The 21,395-nt window shown below is 51.5% G+C and overlaps 1 protein-coding gene and 1 long non-coding RNA gene across 6 annotated transcripts; one reads left to right on the forward strand and one right to left on the reverse strand.

The window, feature by feature from the left end:
- The first annotated feature begins 84 nt into the window (after nucleotides 1–84).
- LOC148109694 (uncharacterized) lies at nucleotides 85–8,315 on the forward strand. Of its 2 annotated transcripts, XR_015725265.1 has the most exons (3): nucleotides 85–4,626; nucleotides 7,421–7,468; nucleotides 8,158–8,315. It is a non-coding gene; the product is annotated as an uncharacterized LOC148109694 (long non-coding RNA). The 2 variants fall into 2 exon arrangements; XR_015725264.1 differs by having other exon boundaries at nucleotides 85–7,468.
- Nucleotides 8,316–8,851: 536 nt separating this feature from the next.
- TMEM127 (transmembrane protein 127) lies at nucleotides 8,852–21,212 on the reverse strand. 4 transcript variants are annotated; one of them, XM_045808986.2, is made up of 4 exons: nucleotides 21,056–21,212; nucleotides 20,314–20,631; nucleotides 12,056–12,220; nucleotides 8,852–11,304 (listed from the first exon to the last, which is right to left on the reverse strand). In XM_045808986.2, the coding sequence occupies exons 2-4, from the start codon at nucleotides 20,555–20,557 to the stop codon at nucleotides 10,997–10,999; spliced, it is 717 nt and encodes a 238-aa protein (XP_045664942.1). In that variant the 5' UTR covers nucleotides 20,558–20,631; nucleotides 21,056–21,212; the 3' UTR covers nucleotides 8,852–10,996. The 4 variants fall into 4 exon arrangements, with proteins under 4 accessions (XP_045664942.1, XP_045664945.1, XP_045664943.1 ...); XM_045808989.2 differs by having other exon boundaries at nucleotides 20,314–20,656; XM_045808987.2 differs by having other exon boundaries at nucleotides 20,314–20,704.
- Nucleotides 21,213–21,395: the final 183 nt, after the last annotated feature.

Consider the following 21,395-nt stretch of genomic DNA (forward strand, 5'->3'; position numbering starts at 1 on the left):
TCCCTCACAGGGCAAAAGGAACGAGCCCGGGAAGGCGCGGCGGCCTAACGCCGAGTGCCCCTAACTGGCCGACCCCGAACTCGTCTCACGATCTAACAGGCTTTTCATCTCTCTTTGCAGCAACCGCTGAGGAAGAGTCCCCTTTGCGGAGAGAGTCGGTCATGGCACAGCCGAGGGGATGGCCCCGCAACCGCTGCAAGCGGCGTTCGTAGGCTCGGGCCGCGAACCCGACGGGCCGACGGCCCCTCAGCCCCGTTGGCCTCCTGCCTCCTTGGCGTCCTCAAGCCGGCGCCAGGGCTCGTAGTGTAGAGGGCCTGGGAAGCAGAGAGGTGGGCGGCTCAGTCACAGCAGCAGGTAAGGTCCCAGGCGTTCCGCGTCCGCCACATGCACGGCTCGCCTACAACCTACCCCCTTCGCGGCCGCCCGGGCCCTGATTGGAGGCGGCCCGGACTCCTCGGTGCTGATTGGCGCTACCAAGGACTCGTCACTTCTCCTTCCCGCCCCTTCGCGCAGCGTGCCGGGCCCCTGGCTAGCAAGGTAGGTGGCGCACCAGAGAGCTAGTCAAGGGCGCCTCAGAGACTGACCCGTAGACCCTGCCGCCGCCGCCATATTCCGGCCACCCGACCCCACCCCGCGGAGGGGTGCGACCAAGTGCCAGTTAGGTTCCTGCGCGGTGCTCAATTGGTCTGAGAGACGGGGGAGCCTCGCCCCTTTCAGTAATTTGAGTGTAGGGTGATGGGGTCTCGGCATTTCCTCTGCGGGGTGCTGGGGGTGTCCAGGTTGGGGGGGAGGGCGGGGGCGGGACGGTGTAGACGCCTTTGGTGAATGGAGACCCTGCTGAGGCCTAGAAGTAGCTACAGTCAAAACCTTCGATCTCTCCAGCCGGCTCTCCCACAAGCGCCTTAATAACCAGGGTACCGAGACGGTCTCCGAGGATCGGAGTCTTAGCACTCATCTCTCCGCGAACCCCACGTCGCTAGAGTGGGCAGTTGTGGCATCCTTATAGCCCAGGACACTCCAGAGAGCTGCGTGGGCAGGTGGCCTGTCGCAGGCTGGAAATGCGTGAGCCTCTCAGTAAAAGGGCAGCAGAATGGAGTTACTTAGGGCAGATGCCCCAGTTCGGCTAGTAGCTGTCCCGCTCCTTTTGACTCAAAGGTGCCGGCGTGAGAAGGTAAACAGGTTTCCTGAAAGCTACTTTTCACCTCCCATGAGCACCCTGACTAAACGATCTCGAAGGACATTAAATTATTATTCTGTACCCAATCTCGTTAAAATGAAACCGTTGGATGTCCAGTAGGAAAACCTTACACTAAATTGTTTCCTTAATTTTTTACACTTACATTAAGTACCTTACGGACAAGAAAAAGTCTCATAAAAGGACGTCTTGATAAAAAAAAAAGTAGTTGTGCTCATTCCAAGACAGTGCATTTAGAAATTTTACCCTTACTGTAACCATTTGAGCAATTGCAGATGTTCTTAATAAACAGTGTTTCTCCAAAAAGATTAAAAAATCAAGCTTTACTAGAAGCTGAAATTTAGATCTGTCCAGGCTGTCTGATTTTACTCTGGGGATTCCTATTGATATTTATTTTTCCCTTGAAAGCAAGTAAGGAGAAGGGGTATATAACAGAAAATAGTATTTGAAGCTTTGTTGAGTCAGGCTTTTCTCAGTGATGGCCAGAAGGGAAGTAGGGGAAGAGAGGTTGAACTTTCCTTCTGTCTTGCTTCCCTTGAGTAAAAGCTTAGTACTTCTACTGGTTTGGGGTTTTTTGTGTTTTTTTTTTCCCCTGTTTTTGTTTATCAAAATGTATTCTCAGGAACTCCTCTAATCTGGCCATTTTTCTCCATCTCTACTGCCTTTTTTCCTTCAGTACATAAACACAAGTCCATCTTCAAAAAAGCTTTGAAAAAAAGGACTCCTCCTCTTTCCAGATACCACCTAGCTTTCTTTCTTTACACAGCTATGATTTTGTTTTTTAAAAGGATGGCATAAATAAGCTTGCTGTCTCCATTTCTGTACCCACTTATCAATTCTTCCTCTTTAGAATTTTATAAATCAGTTTCTTCTACACCATTCTCTCTTCCACTTTTTTGTTTAGGCCCTAACAATATTCTGTAGCCTGATCTCCCTTCCAATCTATTATCAACAAACTGTTTTTGCTTGTGTATCTCCAGAACAAGTTGAAAAACTTTATTCCCTTTGTATATTTTCAAATTGACCCAAAATTCCTCATCATGAGCTTGTCCTCTGTAAGCTAGGTTCTGCCTTTCAGACCCACCGAAATAAAAAGTTGAATAGGCCCAGCAATAATTCATTAGTAAGACGGAAGTAGTACATCCAGAATTGGGTATGAACAGGATCGGGGCACAAGTAAGCTATACCAGCAGGTGGCCTAGACATCCATATTATCTACCATTTGTGGACCAGTGCCTCTCTATCAGCCCATACGTATGGCTGCATAGGAAGTGGGGTCCCTTTATGACCAGCTGACAAAGGACGAAAAACAAAACTTGATTTGCAGATAGGTCAGAATGGTATGTGGGTACAAGCAGAAAATGAACTGTGGCTGTACTGTAGCCCCACCCTGAAATGATCTTGAAAGACAGTGGCCAGAGAAATTCTCCCAATGGATAAATCCTCTCAATGGCACACCTGGCCATTCATGTTGTGTGGAAGGAAATGTAGCCATAGTTAGAATATATATGGACTGGCAGTTGGCTTGGCTGGTTGCCTGAGGACGTAGCAGGAGAAAGATTAGAAAGATGAAGGATTAGAAGGTCTGGGAGAGAGGTATGTATGTGGATGGACTATGTGAGTGGGCAGGAAGCGTGCAGATGCCCACCTGAGAGTATCTACCATGAAAGAGGCACTAAACAACAAGTAGAAAGAATGACTTACCAGTTGATGTCAGATGTTATCAGCCACCTCAGTACCAGCACAATGGGCATGTGAATGGCGTAGCCACGGTAGCAGGGATGGGAGTAATACATGGACCCAAGAGCATGGGTTCCCACTTCCAAGGCTGATGCCACTGCTGAATGCCCAGACTTGCAGCAATGAATACAATGCTGAGCCCCCCAAATGGCAGTATTCCTCAAGGAGAGCAACCAAGTGCTTGACAACATTGGATACTTTCCATCCTGGAAATGGCATCAATTTATTTTGACTAGAATTACTACATTCTGGGTGTGGTTTGCTGCTTCTGCCTGTGGGGCCTCAGTCAGCACCAGTATCTTCAGTGTTGACTGAGTGACCCATAAACATAGTATCCCACATAAAAATGCAGCAGACCAAAGGACCTATTGCACAGCCTTGAAGGTGGGAGAGTGGCACATGACCATGGGATCCACTGGCCTTATCACATTCTGTACCATCCAGATGCCAGCATGAACAGAGAGAAGGAATGGCCAGTTGAAGGCATAGCTGAGGTTCCAGCACAGAGATGGTACCAACTAAGGATGGGCTACCACCTTCCATGACACAGTGTACGTTCTGTCAACAGTCAATATGGTGCTATGTGCCAATAAGAATAGATAGGTCCAGGGAGCAAGGGGTGAAAATCGGAGTGGCTTCACTTACCATTAAGCCCAGCGATTCCACTGGGTATTTCTGTCACTGCAACTCTGAGCTTTGAGGGTTTTGAGGTCCTGGTTCCCAAAGTGGAAGTCTTTTCATCAGGGGCTATAGCAAAAATCCCATTGCACTTTAATTTACAAGTGCCACCAGGCACTTTGAGCCCTTCATGCCAAGGGACCAGCAGGCAAGAAACAGATGTCACCATCTTGGCAGCAGTAATTGACCCTGATTATCAGGAAGAGCCAGGGCTGCAGTTACACAGTGGGAGCAAAGAGGAAGATGTTTTTGGCACCCAAACAGTCCAGCTGGCTGTCTCTTTGTCATACCCTTGCTCAATTTTGATAGTAAATAGGGAAGTGCAGCAGCCAAGGACTGAACAGGATATGGCGACCAGGCGCTCAGCAGAGGTGCTTCCTGAGGGTGAGAAGCACCTAAAATGGATGGTAGAGGAGGAAGATGACAACAGTTGGGGGCTCAAGACCAGCTGTAGTGGTGGGAAATGTGGCTCATCCTATTAGCCATCCGTTTCCCCCAGAAAAATCAAGCTGCTCCCAAAACTTATACAAACAAGTGGATCTGAGTAGTAGGCATTAAGGAATATTGGATACCAAGATATGCCACCCAGGTCCACCTTCAGGATTGAAGGGCTTCTTGCCCCTAGGACTTTGAGTATGCTGGGGAACAGCCCTCAATTATCAGCCCGCTTCAGGGATTGCCCTCAGGTGATAAGACTTCCTCACCCAAGGTAACACCTTCCTCTCTGGGGACAGCATGTATCCAATGACTGGCTGAAGCTAGCGTTTAAAGGCTTGGTCCCCCAACCCCAATTCAGGACAACTCGAAAGGCTGTATCAGCTTCAGAACTCTGGGGAGTCAGCTAAGGCCTTTACATCCCACCTTCTCCCTCTAACCAAGACTACTACTTCCTTCCCTTCCTCCATAGGTGTTGAACCTGAGAACACTCCCAATACCACATGCTAATCTTCATCTTTCAGTCTGCTGCCCAGGGGACCCAACCTGAAAGACCCTCTGTCATCAAGCTCAATCGAGTATGTCTGTCCAGGGAACTGGTACTGGAAGTCAGGTCATGGGCTCTCCCTGCCTGTAAAGTGCTATGGGCACTGCCTACTCCCCTCCAGTTGTCTTTCTCTGGTATCCCTTAGATGCCCTTGCCCTCTGACCTGCCCTTCCTCATGGCAAGTTCCTCATGCAGCCTCCAGGTCCTACACTGGACATCATCTCTCCGGTTTGGGGATCTGGCAGAAGTAGGAAGCACCAATTTATGTAAAAATCATTTCTTAGGCCTTGTACCTGAGGATAGGCATTCCCCAGAGAATTAAATGGGCCCACTATAAGTTAATTAGGCTTTGATGCCCATGCCCTGATCCCTTTTCCCCAAGTACTTCGAAAGTAAGTTGTCTGAGCCTGATGCAAACCTGGACTCCCAACTGTCATGCCAAGAGGCAGCCGTAATTGCCTTCTCTTCCCTTCAAAATGGTATGTAACCCAGGGGCGCCTGGATGGCGCAGTCGTTGAGCGTCTGCCTTCGGCTCAGGGCGTGATCCCGGCGTTCTGGGATCGAGCCCCACATCAGGCTCTTCCGCTGGGAGCCTGCTTCTTCCTCTCCCACTCCCCCTGCTTGTGTTCCCTCTCTCGTTGGCTGTCTCTGTCAAATAAATAAATAAAATCTTAAAAAAAAAATGGTATGTAACCCAAAGCTCTGTTCATCTATTATTCAGAACAGAAAGCATTGACAGTATTCATCCACTTACTCATACATATGTGCAGTCTTCTCCTAGCAGGCAGTTTCCCCTAATTCACAACTTAGGAACAATTCATCTGTCTTTGTCATCAAGGATAAAGCTGTATATGAAACCGCCAGGCCAAAGACACCTCACGTTAGCTCTTCCAGAACCAGATCAAAATCTCTTGGATAAAAGAGACTCATCCCAGTCCTTAAACAAGAGATTAATGTGAGCCTAGGGCTGCTGTTAGCCATCTTCACCACCTCTGGGGAGAGACTATCTGAGCCCATAAGCAGAACAGAGAGAGAAATAGTGTTGTGACATCATCATTTGAGCACCTGGATCCAGCCAGGTCACCTTTTCCATTATGGAAAACAATAAATTCTATTTAATTAAGATATTTCTGTGTTAAGAGTTCTGTATCCTGCAGCTTTAAGTATTCTGACAATACCTTTACATTCCAGGACCTCGTGGGTTGGGTCCATCCACCTTATCACTCCGCTCCTGTGGGTTATCACCACTGCTCAAAACACACACTGTCTTCCAAAGCCTTTCCCTCTCTTTCCTGCTTTCACACCATTGAGTACGTTATTCCCTCGTGAAAGCCTACCCATTCTTCAAGGCCCATATTAAGTCTCTCCCCCTTCATGAAGCCTTCCTGGACCATTACAGTCTCAAGGGGCATCAAGTGCCCTTATCAGGTCTCTGCCTTACAGATTTCCTCTTCCTTGACAGCTGGACTGGAAGGCCCTTGAGGGCAAAGACTGTATGTGTTAATAAATTTGCATCCTTCACAAAGCACGTTGTGTTCATTGTATTTGGTGAGTGAACACTGGATAAGAAAACACGACCCCCTGGTCCTAATGAACTTAAAATGTGAAAAACAAGACATAAAGCCTGTCAACTTAATAGTGTGTGTGTTCAAGTGGACACATGCACAGATTCCTCTCACCACTCTACTAGAGCACAGAGAAGCAAACCAGTGGGAAAGAATGAATAAGGGAGAGCCCTCCCCCTTTTAAAACAAAACCCACCCACCACCCCAAGGTTATTCCAGAAGGAAACTCCCTGCCAGTAGTGGTGGCACTAGAAATCTAGGTGAGAAAACCCCAAGAGGAAGGTAAAACCAAGGTGGAGGACTGAGTTTCAGTGTCTAGTCAGACCACACCGTGAAGGGAAGATCCTTTAAAGGGCTAGCTGCCATTTTTGCTACAGAGACAAAAAGAACAGGAAGCTTCCAAACAGGGCTGCCTACAGGCCCTGTGCCTTCAGCCCCATTCTCAGAGCCATACAAGCCCTTAAATAAGATGGAACCACAGATGTTTCTTTTAAAGTTTTTTGTTACCAAACTCTTTAGACATGGTTGGGATGAGGGGCCTCTATCTCTCCTTGAACTCATCGTACAAAGCCCCTCACCATCCACTGTGTTGTTTTCCCACTGAGCTGAGTGGGCAGACCAGGCTAACATATATCCTTCAGCTTTTTTTTTTTTTTTTAAGATTTTATTTATTTATTTGAGAGAGTGAGCAAGCAAGAGAGCACGAGCAGGGGGAGAGGGAGATGTAGACGCTTAACCAACTAAGTCACCCAGGCATCCCCTTAAATCCTTCAGCTTTAAGAGACCACTGACACTGAAATCTCTCCTGAGGAAACCGCCTCCTCCCCTTGCCCACAGCAGAAAAGCCAAGCATTTTCCCCAAAGTGAAGAACGGATATCTTAATTCTCAAAGTGTATCTTTAAACAGAGTGCCTTCACTTTGGTTACCCCAATCAGACAGGAGACATTTTCTCCCCTCCATGCGCCTCCCGACCACATTAAAAATGCCACTCCCAGGGTGCCTGGATGGCTCAGTCAGTAAGTGTCTGCCTTCGGCTCAGGTCATGGTTCTGAGGTCCTGGGATTGAGCCCCACATCAGGCTCCCTGCTCCGAGGGGAGCCTGCTTCTCCATCTCCCTCTGCTTGTGCTCACGCTCTCTCTCTCAAATAAAATCTAAAAAAATAAAATAAAATGCCACTCCCACAAAAAATGCAGGGGAGACTTCAGGCTATTTGAAACCAAGGGCCAAAAAGTGTATTCATTCCTTTGTCTCCCCACAGAACCTTGAGACCTATGAATTTAGTGGCTGATGGAATGGACATTTGTGGGTAAGCTGTCAGCTGAAGATTCTCTCGTTATTTTAAGAAAACTGCTCTTCCCCAGGATGCAACCACCCCTTCTTCGGTTCCCCAAGGTTCTCTCCTTGCTGCCCTTCACACCCTGCATCTTCTCATCCGTGAGCCCCTCTAGGCCCGCATTGCTGGCTCTGCCTCCATGTCGTGAGACGCCAGGCCCTGGGAGCCAAGTGACTGCTCTCTTCTTCCCCTTCTGCCAGGTTCCAGGACCCCACACCACTTCCCGTTTCCCATACCCTCAGACCCAGGTGACTGTCACCAGAGTCATTAAAAGCAACCTGGGTCCCTCCTTTCTCTTCTCAAAACCTATCCAGGATTCCCCACTGCTTATAGTGCTCAAATGGGCCCCTCTCACCTTTCTAGCCTCTTCTCTCACCACATCCTGGCCTTCAGTTGTGCTTCTGCTCTTGCTATTCCCTCAGCGGAGTTCCCCACACCCTACCTCCAAACCCCCCACTGCAAGCCTGGCTCAAGCTTCCTCCTTCACGAAGCCTTTCGTAATCACTCAGGTCACAACCAGCCTCCCCTCTTGGCACAGCTCTTTCCCCAACTGTCCATTAAACCACTTACTTCACTGCCTTTTTGTGAACAAGTCCATTTCCTGAACTAAGAATATAAAATCCTTGGCGAAAGGGCCGCTGGTCATCACATTTCTTCTCCAGGTGCCTAAAAGTGCCTCGTATACGACACAAGGCGCCGTTCGTAAATGTCTGAAATGAAATGAAAGGAGAGAGAACACATTCCTAGCTCTGAAGAAAGATGGATACTCTTCCAAAGAATAAAAAAGAATGCCTGAATGGGCTGCTCCTCAAAGAGAGCCGTAAGCTCGTTTACCGTGATACCCAGGTGGGGCCCAGTGTGTCAGCTGGATGAGGGGAAAGTGGGTAACCACGTGAGGCATGGACACTAAAGGACTCTTCCACAAGTTACGCCCCTGGTACTGTCTCCACTCACAGGCCTCTCCCTGCAGGTAATCATTCCCTGTGCTTTCAAAAGAGCAGCTCCTTCTGCAAGTCCTAGCTCTGAAGAAGTCTGTTTCTTCCCACACCGCGGCTGGAGTTCGGAGGCAGCTTTCTCTTCCGCAGCTAACTAGCAGCTGCAGACGAGAGCTCAGGGTTTGAAGTCAGGGACTTGGGCTGGAGGCATCTACTGGTCCTAGGCTTGGGACCCTGGTGTGGAAGTTGTCAGGATTAGGAGGGTCTTAGAGGTGGAAGTGCCTTGCATGGCGTAAGCACATGCAAGTCCCCCCCAACTTTTTTTTTTTAATTACACACTCCATCAATTTCTCCTCCTTCTCTAAGTGGAAGGGAACAGACCAAATCAGGGAAATTGTGACAGAAAAATGACAGGGAGCCATTGGCATTTACATTCTTATTTGTAATTTGGTTTTTTTGTTTTGTTTTGCTTTTTAATTTTTTTTTCTAGAAAAAAAAAAACACAACCAGGGGAGTTTATATGACAAACTATCAGCGTCAGGATGGCAGGGGAAAAGAGAAAGGCCAGAGGTATGGGGAGCTAATAAAAAGTGGGTTCCGAATCACGTGGAACGGTCCACAGGGACATGTCTGGGTCCTCATGAGATGACTGGTCACTTTGGCATGCGTGTTTGGTGCCCGCTCTCTTGGTCGGCCTGCTTAGACACCCATGGTCAGAGAGAGCTGGCCACACCCTGGAGATCAGCCAAAGGCAAACTCAGACTTTACAGAAAAACATAAGACTTAATTTAGCTCCTTGGCTTTGTGCTCAGGTATCATACTGCAGTCTTTCTTGCCTAAGAGAAGAGTCTGGAAGAGTGTGAGAGTCACCCTGGGACACACTTCGGCATCACAGTGAACTCCTGGCAGCCGCTCACTCATGCACAGACATGGTCTTCACCTCCCACACAGGCATCTGTGCAGACATCCCCAGGCAGACTAGCTGAAGAAGGACGAGGGACAAGACAGTCCCTTTCTAGCCACAATTCAACAGTGGTATCCATTCTCCAGTCTTGCTCTGTCTATTGCCTGTGAAAGGAAACTGCGATCCAATCTGCTTTTCAGCTCAGCACCGGACACTGATTCCAAAGAAGCTTGGCCATCTGGATCCACACTGAAGGTCTCTCAAGTTTCTCCCACTTTGCGCCCCAGATCTCAGGGCAGAGTATTCAGCCAGACCCAGAGCCATGTGTGGCAAACGGGATCGTCAGTGATGGCTGCACAAGAAAGAGCCAGTAGCATACTGCAAGACCAGAGTACATTCAAGAAGAGAGGAGGGGCAAGCAGCAAGCTGTTGCCCCAAGTCACAGTCTAGGGCACACACTGAGCTTCTGAAGGACACAGCCAGGTCTGCTAGTCTGACGGGAGTGGTTCAGACACCTCACGCAATGGGACCCCACTGGCTGTGGTTCCTATGTGGAGAGTGGCGCGTTTCCTGCCCCCGCTGTGGCTCCTGTTCCTGCACGGAGGCCAGGTTACATCTCAGTGCCACAGTCCTGAGGAGCACCACGCTGGCCAGCCAGCCAGGCCACAGTCCTCAGCCCCTCAGGGCCGACAGGGCTCTGCGTTCCACAGGAAGGGCCCGGGGAGCCGGGTCACTGTGGGGGAGGGATCAAGGGAAGAGGCTGCATTCTGCTGGGAGAGGTTCGGGGAGGAGCTGCCTGGCGGGGAGCTGTGGCCCAAAACACTGCTGAGCCAAAAGGAATGGGATAAATGTCTGAAAAAACGACAATAGTCTTGTCGCTAGTTTAAAAAGAGTATTGTTGCTGTTGGTTGGTTTTGTTTTTTCCTTCTAAAACCACTCACATTTTAAAAGGTGAAGGGACTAGGGAGACTTGGCGCCCCCTCACTCTGATCCTTTAGGGGCACCAGGGCGCCTCAGGCCCATGCCAGCTGCTGCTCTCCTTGCCTGGGCTCCAGCCATCCAAGCAAGGGCAGGGTGGGGAGAGCACCGGCTCTGCTTTCCGATAGCAATTCCTTCTTCCCATAAAACCAGAACACGTGATGGGAAGTCCAAAGACTAAAGTGCAGAGAATTCCATGGAGCTGCGGCGCTCCAAGTAGGAATAGGGGTTGGGGATCAGTCCAGGGCTAGAGCGGTGGGACGAACACTGACTGTTATGAAGTGAACCTACAGGGCCCAGTCTCCTTTCCCTTTGGACCTGCTGACACTTCTATCTGGGAGTGCCTACCGTCAGCAGCTCCCCAGGGAAAGTCCCAGTTTCAAAGCTATGGCCCATGAAGGGAGAAAACTTGTATGACCATCCCTGGTTGGTAAGGACTAGTGACTGCGAAGGGACAGGAAGGTGACAAGAGCGGGAGACAGTGCATTATATAAAATCAGTGAATCCCAGGTTTTGAGAGCAGGGATACATGAACAACCCTAAAGGCAGAGTCTCTCCTGGGAAGGTTTGGTGAAATGGTCAGGATCCTACCAGTGAGGCCTGCTGGGGAGAGGAGCTCCTCTGGATGTGAGAGGTGCTGCAGAGTGGGGAGGGACTGCTGCAGAAGAAAGCCCTTGGCTGGCATTAGGGTGTGTAGGCCGGGGGCGGCTGGAATTGGTTGATGACCTCATACTCTGCTGGGTAGGGCTCGTTCTCCTCCATCTCGGAGAGCAGCTCCAGGGCCTGCTCCTCCTCCTCCGTAGGGTAGTGGCGCAGAAGGTTGGCTGCCGTGGCCAGGATTGAGGCTCCACCAGCTCCTGCCACCAGGTAGAAGCTAACAGCAAAGGTGACATAGACCTGGGAACCGTGGTACTTCTTATGTTGCTGCTGCTGGGCCAGGATGAGTTCAGAAGCCCAGTAGGAAAAGCCGATGACAGTGGCACACTGCAGGACTGGGGGACAGAGAGACAGCAGAGAAGGGGAGTTAGTAGGCACCCTGCAGCCAGGATGCTTAAAGAACTAACTGAGCCTCTCTCCCCAAACCGCATTCCCAGAGAACCTGCCTGGCCCCAGGCCCTGTGATGGGGAGTTTTCTTGGCCATGCGATTCTCGGCAGGGTCTGGGGCCAGAGTCTCTTGTCTCAAGAATTTGGAATTGGGATACCGGGCTGCTAGAAGTCACTGGGTGCTTGAAAGGGACAGACCAGGTCATGCAGTTTGGGGGCTGGAGTCAGCACCACCACAAGTCAAATCAACACACCAGCCCAGTCAGGAGGGAGAAGAGAAGCTGCATCTTAGCAGAGAAAGGGGGTGTGCAGGCAAGCAGGAAGGAGAGAATCCGATGAGACTATGCATTCCAGGGGAGACACAGTGAGACACCTGGTTCCTTCCCTGCTCGTTCTGGGCCCCATGAGCCCAGCTGAGCTTCAGCTCCAGTTCTTAGCACTGAGATTTCTTGTGGAATATTAACAGTATTCCCTCTCTACAGCTGGGCTGAGTGGGTTTGTGGTCCTGGCAGGCATACGCGCAAATGAAAAAAGCAAGCTGCTATCACAGTCCATTGCTTTGTGAAAGGCTAGAGCTGAAATGAGCATCTGGAACGGTGTCTGCTCACAGAAGCCCCTTCATCCCCACCGGCAACTCCAAACAGGGTGCCTCCACCCTGTGGCAGTTCCTTCCCCACGGTGAGCAGGCCCACGCTTACCTGTAAGGATGTGGGCGAAGGCATAGCGACGGGTGATCTTCAGAGCTGGATGCTTGGGTCCAAAGACATCTAGGAGGAATGCAGAGAGACTACACAGGATGCCCAGGAAGCAGAAGGCGGCGATGACCCGCAGGAGCAGTACGGTCTGGGGGTTCATGCAGAAATCTGTAGGGGGAGAACCAAATCGTCAGGGCCCAGGCAACACCCTGCTGCAGGAAGTCCTCCCACCGGGAAGAGCCTGTCCCCCTCCACCACAGTCCTGGGGAACCTGGGGAGCGCTGGGGGCAGCAGTCTCGGCTCCTGTTCCCAGCTGGCCTGCAGAGGAGATAAACCACAAACAGGCTCCCATGCGCCTCAAGTCCTTCTTCCTTTTTCAACAAAATCACTCTAAGTGCAGGGCTCCACTCCCTTGTACTTGCCACACTCTGCTAACCATCTGTAAAGACCCTGACAGTTAGCCTGACATGTTAGCCCACTCTGCTCAAGCGTGCTTTAGGCAGCCAGGAACAGCCCACTGACTTCTGAGCCTCATGAGACAGCCAGAGAGGCCGTTTAATGCTGACTGTCTATCTGGTCACTCATTCAGTCCCTTGTTCAGAAAGAAGTTGAAGCAATTTAGAGAACCGTAGAATTAAAAGTGCTGAATAAATTAGGAAAGATGATAGACTAGACCTTCACATTTATTTTTTCTCCCTCCTTGCACCCTACTAAAACAAAAGAAAAAAAAAATTAAAGGCATAAACCCACACAAAGAGGAAAGGGGCAAAACAAAATTCTAGAAACTGGAAATTAAAAGGAGTTGGACCTACTTAGAATGGACTTAACGGACTAGATAAGCCCAAGTGTAAGCCAGAAGTGGGAAAAGATAAGAAGCAACTAGTTTACACCACCAGAGCCTGACAGACTCAGAAACTGACAGCCCCCAATACCTTCTAAAGTGAGGGTGAAGCCATGCTCTACCACAATGAGGGCGTGAACCAAGAAAAAGGAAGACGCTCCGACGGGAGACCCAACATACAGAGAGTTCCCAGGGGCAAGGAGAAGGGAGGTCCCAGGATGACAACCGCACACCAGACACACAGAGCGAACTTCTAAGGTTTTTAACACCTTTTCCTTTTTTAAAAGAAAATTCATCTAGACAATACTGTCAGTCCCGTTTTGTATCTGTGTAAACTAGTAGCGCTCCCAGAAACACACAGAATAAAGACTCATCCAAAAAGAAACCATTTTAAGCTTTGATAAAGAGAAATGGGCCTTAACTTCCTCTTTTTCCTCTAGTCCAGCCATGGGCAAGTTCTTCTTACATTGAGGCCATGGGTTGTCAACTGGTTTAGGAAAATTTGGAAAGGGCTGGCAGTACTTAGACTGTAGGCTCCTTTCCTGGGTCCTGATCTCAGGCTGAGAGGCTGTGGGGTCATGGTCACCACTCCAGTGTGCATGAAAATCACGGGTGCAGGCTGACAGCATGTTCCCAGGCCCCGGAGCTTCCGAGCTCTCCACCTGAAGCAGGGCCTAGGAGTCTGGATCTTAGCAAGCAGCCCATGGTAATTCCCATGCAAGCAGGCCAAGCCTTATGATGCAAGAAACACTGATCCTGAACCTAGAGGAAAGCAGAGTGTTGAAAAAAAAGTCCAAGAACCTGGAGAGGGGACCTGAACCCCACAAAGCGGGCTCAAACCAATGGACATTGGTATCACTGGGTCTTGGGCAGAGAGTCTGGCCTCCCAAACTGAAGAACCAGACCAGACATCGAGAGACTCTGGGCCTTTGTGACAGCATGCATTCCCTGCCTCAGGCTCAGAATTCACCAGGCAGATGTTGGCTGAGCCCACACAGGACTCCTATGCCTCGATCTGGCTGCAGGTCACCCGCTAAGCTGCCCCAGAACTATCTGTCACTCTCTTGTCAGCTAACCATCTGTTTTGGGCCCAGTCATCCAGCCTGGGAAATCATCTGCAGCCAAGAGGCTTGCCTGTGCGTTAGCACTGCCAGCAACCAGGGCCAGCCTTCACTTAACCCAGCCCTGCAGAGCCTAAGACAGCTGGCCTGAAGGAGTCTAGAAACCTGGGGCCTCACTGAAAGAAAAGCTCCGGGAGGCAGACAGGGTTTCCTGCCTTTATCTGTATATTGTTAAAAGCTCCCTGAGATAGTTCATCTTGGGCTCCACATGGCACGTAGCAGGGACGGGCGGGACGAGTGTTCCAGCACATCCCAGAATAGCCTGAGCGCGGCAGGGTGGAAAGGCTTACATCACACCGCGCTGCGCGGGCTGTGTTCTGATTCCGGCCGCGTTACTTCACGGGGCCAGGTACTCTGAGTGCTGCTTTAATGGTGGTTCTCAAAAATCAACTAAATGTTAACAATTATTTTTTCCCCCCAAAGCCTGATTTATTTACGAGAGAGAGAGAATGAGCGAGCACACACAAGCGCAGGGGGTGGGGTGGGCAGAGGGAGAGAGAGTCCCAAGCAGACTCTGCGCCAAACATGGGGCCCGATGTGGGGCCCATCTCAGGACCCTGAGATCACAACCTGAGCCGAAACCAAGAGTGGGAGGTAAACCGGCTACACCTCCCAGGCGCCCCAACAATTAGTTTTAACTGAAAAAGTAATACCCCAGGGCTTCAGACACTTTCTTCAGCAGCAGAGGGAGTACAGGATGTTCATTTGATTACTGTCCTTAAAAATGTACATTTATTATATATACTCCGATGTGTCTTGTGTTTCCTAATACTCTTATTTCAATACTAAGGAAAACCTGCACATGGTAAAAAGCTTCAGGGAGGACCTTCCTCCCTTTCCAAAAGTCCAACTGCCCCTCCCAAGAGACAAACATTGTTGGTCGTTTCCGGTGTACCCCTCCAGGAACAGCATGTGCACACAGATGGGTCGAATGTTATTTTAGTTGGGGCGCCTGGCTGGCTTAGTCAGTACAGTGTGTGACTCTTGATCTCGGGGTCGTGAGTTCCAGCCCCATCTTGGGCGTGGAGCCTACTTAAAAAAAAAGATGTGATTTTAGTTAAGCCTCACTCCACTCTGGGGGATCCATCATACAGCTCAGATGAGGACTCAGAGACTCCGGGAGGTTAAGCGACTTCCTCCAGGTCACAGAGCGGAGTTCAGACTCCAAACCCGCATCAGGCTCCCTTGCATCATCGTGATGCTCGGACTCACCAAGCACCAGACTTCGCTGTTCCACTGTCCCCTGATGGAGATGATCAATCAAATCCTAAAGAGCTGTATTTGCATGAAGGTCAAAAGTGAATACGCGAGCTGTCAGTCATCCTCACAGCCAGCAGCTGCCGAGCTCACTAAGGAACAGTGGGAAGCATGAAACCTCTTCTAGGCCAGAAAGGTTTGGACGATTAAGCCAAGAAAAGTGCTCACACTGGGAATTTACTGGGCAAAACCTGCTTGGTGTGGTCTAGGCTTCTGCAGCCATCAGAGTCTGGCTCTTAGAAGCAGTGGGGACAGCAGAAAGGCACCAGACTGGGCACCAAATCCTAGACGGACCACAGACTATGTTACCTTGAGCAAGTCGCTTGACTGCCCTGCTCTCTCATCCAGCAGATGAAAGCCGTAACGCCTGCTCCCCATCCACAGGGGCGAGCTGACAGAGTCAGCTCACACCGCGCCAGGAATGAGCCCGCAGAGCTTGCCACTAGCCCGCTCCCGCGGCACGCCACTGGGACAGCCGGGCCACAGTGGTGTCATCCCTGGTGTGCCTTTCCTCCTTCCGCCAGTACTTCGACCGCACACATCAGCCAGTGTGGGCCAGGCTGATGTGTGCAGAGCCCATTAAAGCCAGACTAAGAATCTGCCCCACCAGAGTGATGATGTGGTACAGAGAAGGAGCTTTTGACCCAAAATGCAAATGGGTTTTGTTTCAACATGACTGCCTTTCTCCACTCCAAAGCTGTGAGGGAACCCTCAGGCTTGGTGGGGAAGCCAAACATAAAATTCCCTCGGAGGCAGCCTCTCATCAGAGGGTCTCAGAGCACACAGAGAAGCCAGGCCGAGTTAGCCCAGACACACCCAGAACCCAGCTCTGACTCTCCTAGGGTCAGGCCCTCAACGTCCGTTTCTCTCTCCCCTGCCAGACATCAGTGCGGCAGGAGAGCAACGAACACCCACCGCCTCGAGGGCAGCTAAAGGGGAACAAAACCCCAAGTGTGATGTGTGTATTACCTGCGGCGAGAAAGGTCACATGCGGCAAGGCCCTAATGTTAAATGCAGACAAGTGGGGCAGTGTACTACACTCTGGTAAGACACAGAACACATCCCATTCTCCAGTTGTGCTGTTTATTTTGGCCATTATTGCTGACTGTCCCCTCCAGTCACCAGGGACGAAGGCAGCTGCTGTGTAATACGATCCCAAGGAACTGACTTTGCCCAAGGTCACTGGTGAGTCACCGGGCTGGATTTGTTTTGAAGGCCCTGGCTCTTCCTGTCTACCTGCCCATTGCTCTCACCCCCTCCTGACCCACACAGGCTGCAGGCAGGAAGGGTAAAGCGGCTTCCGGACAGTTCCCTTCTTCTGTCTCATCTCCCCTCCCTTCGCCCCTCACTGGAGTACCTGTGAGTTAAAGACCCTTCCCCATGGCCCAAATCCTTCTCAGCGCTCATCCATCCCACCTGCATAGCCCACTGGGACATTTTGGCTTCCAGACAGGTTTTTTTGTTTTTTTAAAGATTTTATTTATTTATTCGAGAGAGATAGAGACAGCCAGCGAGAGAGAGAACATGAGCAGGGGGAGTGGGAGAGGAAGAAGCAGGCTCATAGCGGAGGAGCCTGATGTGGGGCTCGATCCCATAATGCCGGGATCACGCACTGAGCCGAAGGCAGACGCTTAACCGCTGTGCCACCCAGGCGCCCCCAGACAGGTTTTTGACACAGGACTCCAACAGGGTCCTCTAGTGCCTGGCTGGGTATCACCACAGACAACGGAGGTCCTAGCAGAGCTGCCTCTGGGGACAGGCCCCACAGGGCAGGTGCTAGGAGTGCCAGCTCCATTAGTCACCACCCAGCAGGCACACTGGCCCTTCCTGGAAGGGCCTTGCATTTCCAGTGGCTTGTTGTCAACTGTGATTCATTGACTTCAAATCCCAAACTTCCTCATTCTCCAAAGATGCTTCCTGAAGTTGTTGTCGGAGCTGCCCTTTGCTGGCCACACTTGATAGAGAGGGATTGGGGCTCAGAAGGAACAATTATCTGGGGCCCCCCTGCTTGGGGCCACTAGCAGTCTGAGCGTATCTCTGGACCTGGGCCCAGGGTGAGGAGCTGTGAGAGAAGCAGGCACCCCCTGGGGAGTGGAAGCATTCAGGACCAAATCTTTTGAGCCAGCCAGCATTTGCTAAAGCCTTCTGGGGCCCTGCAAATGCCAGCGGGAGGGTGAGAGGCTTTGCCTCAGGATCACCAACTTGAGCCAGAATGTTGAGGCAATGAGGGATAAGAAGCACAGCTTTGGCTGGGCTTGTGAGAAAAACTCCACCAGAATGGGGAAATAAGCAGCCTTGGACAACTCCGACAGAAGGAAAAAGAAACCTAGAGCGCACTGAGGTGCGATGGTAAGAGTGGAGTCCACGCCACGCACACCAGCTGTTTGCCTCCAAGTCCGTGGTACCCGACCTCCCTGAGCCTGTGACCCTCGTGAGGTGGAGATGGGGACAGCACCTCCCAAATAAAGGTGTTTAGGAGAAACTAAAGCCAGACATGGAGTGTGCTTCGCACAATGCCTGGCACTCGGGCAGGGGACTGAGAAACAGGAAGACACTGCTCGAGGCCTGCCAGCCCTGCCCACCCCCCTTCACCTGCAGAGACCTGAGAGGTCTGTTTTCCCTCTGTAACATCTATTGCCATCAGATCTGTGCCCTCCTGAGATAGAAAACATCCCAGGCTTCCATGTCAGGACATGGGTTTGGCCCTAAGGATCAATATAATCACACAGGAGAGCTCGTGTCTAGAGGCCCACTGCGCAGCAAACCCAACAGGTACAGAGTAAAGGAAGAGAAGCTATCAGGGACGTAATTCCTTGCCTTCCTCTGTCATGGTTTGTGAGGTACCACTGTCACCTCTTTTATTAATGAACACCCGTGTGTTCCTAGCTTGCAACAGCCAAGAAGACGGCCACAGAAAAGCAGGTTGAAACTATCCATGGGTTGGGACGCTTGAGGAGCAGAGCATCTGACTCTTGGTTTCAGCTCAGGTCATGACCTCAGGGTCGTGGGCCTGAGCCCCCTGTTGGGCTCCACGCTCAGTGCAGAGCCTGCTTGTCCCTCTCCTCTGCCTCTCCCCCCTCAAATAAATAAAATCTTTGAAAACACACACACACAAAACTATCCACAGATTAAGATCCCTAAAGACATGAATAAATGCAATATAAAGATTAAGGCAACATGCTTTATAAAAAACAAAATCTGGCTTAAAAAACTTCTTAAAAAGGGCAAATATTACATAAACAAAGAAGAACCTGCATGAAGAATTTATTTTTATTTTTCGAATGCCTTTGACAAGGGTGCACTCCAAAGTGGAATACTCATGAAGTCATTCTCCGTGACACTGAAGTAAAGCAAAGGTTAACAAGCACACGAGACAGCATCATTTTATACTGGAGTCAACAGACACGAGAAACCTCAGCTATGCCCCGAGCTCTGTGGCCCTGGACAGATCACTTCACTTCTCTGAGCCACAGCTTCCTGGACCTCTGAAATAAGAACATGGGATCAGAGTGCCTCTCCCTCCATCACACGAATTTTGTGAGCCTCCCCAGGAATGATCTGAAAGCGAGAAGCACCATAAACTCTCTCCCGGTTGCAGGTGATACCACATTCTTGAAACACTGCAACAGCAAGGGATCAATGGCAAAGACCTGGATAAAGTGGTGGAAGGCAGCAGCTGTGCTTCAAAGAAGGCAATTTGCCGAGGGAAAAACCATCCAGACTCCACGCAAGCATGGTGGCCTTTCTACCACCAGCTACAGGCCAGACAAAAGCTGTATGTCACAAAGCCTCCGGCATTGTGTGTGTAACTGGGGTCTTAATGAGCCAAACCACCAAAGGCCATCATCATGGTGAAATCTGGAAATAAACCAGACACTCCCATCCTGTTCTCTACAAAATTATCCTAAAGCCTTAAAAACTCAGAGATGCAAAACAGCAAGAGAACTCTTAGAGAAAGACAACATTAGGCTACAAGGTCAGGGTTTTTCAGACTAGACCCGCAGAAGTGGTATATAATCCAAAGCACAGAAGGGAATTTGACCTTTTCACCAAATCCCAGTGCCTGAATCCTTAAAGAGGCAATGTGAAGATATCTAACACTTCTGGTACATGGGGCAGTAAACATTTGGAATGCATCACAACCCGGGGGTGGTCCAGGGAGAAAATATGAAGACCTTCATAAACGGTTCAAAAGACCTTGGGTGTGATGAACTGTGCTGTTACTAAAGGCTTCTTGAGGTCCTCTGACCATTTTTGGGGTCAGGCATGTGCAGTCCTGCCCTCACAACACACATCCTTTACTCTTTCCTGGAGACAGGACTGGGTAGGATGACCTATGGGGCTCCCTGGAACAGCCCCCCTCTCCCACCCCACCCCCATACTGGTCTCCTCTGTGCCCAGTAAAGAGAACAGTCCCTTTCTCCTTTTCTCTGCCTACATAGCTAGGAAGCAGGATGATGAACAAAGCAACCTGACCTCGGTCAAGCCCACCTGTAAAAGTTCCAAGAGCCAAATTCCAATTGTTTTACTGAGAGTGGCACTGGAACTGACTTCTGGCTATTGAAAATGCCATAGACACCCTTTCTCTGTAGCAAAAATCCAATTATAGCAGAACTCAAAAATATCTTTTAAAGTCTAGCCACATTAAAAGTTCCTCTTCCTCCCTCCATCAGGCTGCCCCAAAGAAATCTTTCTATATCTCATAGGTTCCTTAGAAGGGTGCAGCTCATTGTCATGCCTAGCACCCGTATCTGTTCTCGATATACAGCGCCCTTCCCTCGGCAGAATCCGAAAATAGCAGCAGTCCAGATTAGCATGGCGTGAGAAGTAGGTGCCTGGCTGAATAACATCAGAATTAATGAGGGGCCAGACCCCAAACAGAGCCACCTGGTGGGCATGAACACCCAGCAGGAATGGGGTTGTTTCCTTCAAGCCAAGTGCCTGCCCCTGGCTATCTCTGCTCCAGCCCGCACCATATTCTGCTCTCAGCCAAGGAGCCTCTATCTCTCAGAAAGAAGAGGGCCGGCGCGCAGCGCCCTCACCTTTCAGCAGGTCCGGGTGCACGTAGCCCAGCACGTCGGAGACCCCCAGCTCCTGGCGGGAACAGGTGCCACCGTGGATGTGCAGCCAGGCAGGCTCGGCGAGGGCAGTGCACAGCGCGGTGATGGACAGGGCACCCGGCAGAGCCGAGGCCAGGCTACGCTCCGGTTGCTTGGGCAGAGCGCTGCCTCCCGGGCTCCTCCGCCGGCGCCCGCCGGGCAGCCCTGCGCCTCCGGGGGCGTACATGCCCGGGGCCGCCCGCCGTCGCTCCGCGGTCGCTGCTGGTCGCCGCGGACCTCCGCAGGGCGCGCTGAGCCTGCCTGTCCCGGGGAGGAGAGCAGGGCGCTGGGTTCACAGAAGGGGAGGCCGGCACAGCGCTGTCAGGGCCCACACCTGAGGACAGGGGGTGGGACCTGGGGCCAAGCACAGACAGGAGGGCTGCAGGGAGTCGGGGCGGGGGGGCAGGGGGCGGGGACGGGGCCCCTGGAATGGGGCTGCGGAGGTGTGGAATAGGGACCCGGAGAGGGCTGCGAGCCGGCCAGGACCTGGGCAGACCGGAGTGGGGGCGCCGGTGTCGGCTACCGATTCGAGACACCCGGCTCCGGGGTCTCGGCCAGAGAGTGCCGAAGGGTCGAGGACCAGACTGGGCCGCGGGGATCGGGGATCCGGGATCTGGGAACAGTGCTCTGGGGTGCGACCTGTGGCCAGAAAGGACCCTCCCTCACACCGACCCCTGTTCCTCACCAGTCAGCAGGCCGCAGGGCCGGTATGGCGCCGCTCCGTTCCGTCACGGGCTCCGCAGCTGCCTGGGGCAGAGTGATCCCAGGCCCTAAACCCGCAACGCCCGGACCGACCCGGGCCCAATCCACTTCCGGCTTCCTCCACCTCTGCCTCCGCCTCCTCCGGCACCCCGCCCCGTCCCCCGCGCGCGTCACAGCCTGGGCGCGCCGCCGGCTCCCTGCGCAGGGCCTCACGGGACTGGTAGTTCGAGGCTGCCCAGCGGTGCTTGCCGCTAGGGGGGGGTGGCAAGCTGACTACAACTCCCAGAGGACAGCGCGGCTGCAGCTGCGGGCACTTCAGTTCC

The sequence above is a fragment of the Ursus americanus genome, chromosome 7 (genome assembly GCF_024610735.1).
Source record: "Ursus americanus isolate L20-20 chromosome 7, mUrsAme1.1.p, whole genome shotgun sequence".
Lineage (NCBI taxonomy): Eukaryota > Metazoa > Chordata > Mammalia > Carnivora > Ursidae > Ursus > Ursus americanus.

Bases quoted from the DNA above. Each gene is read 5' to 3' on its own strand.
- TMEM127 (XM_045808986.2), bottom strand. From the start codon at position 20,557: ATGTACGCCCCCGGAGGCGCAGGGCTGCCCGGCGGGCGCCGGCGGAGG. The intron at 12,221-20,313 runs GTGAGGGCGCTG...CTCCCCCTACAG, and splicing joins GCACCCGGACCTGCTGAAAG to ATTTCTGCATGAACCCCCAG. The intron at 11,305-12,055 runs GTAAGCGTGGGC...TCTGTCCCCCAG, and splicing joins CTTCGCCCACATCCTTACAG to TCCTGCAGTGTGCCACTGTC.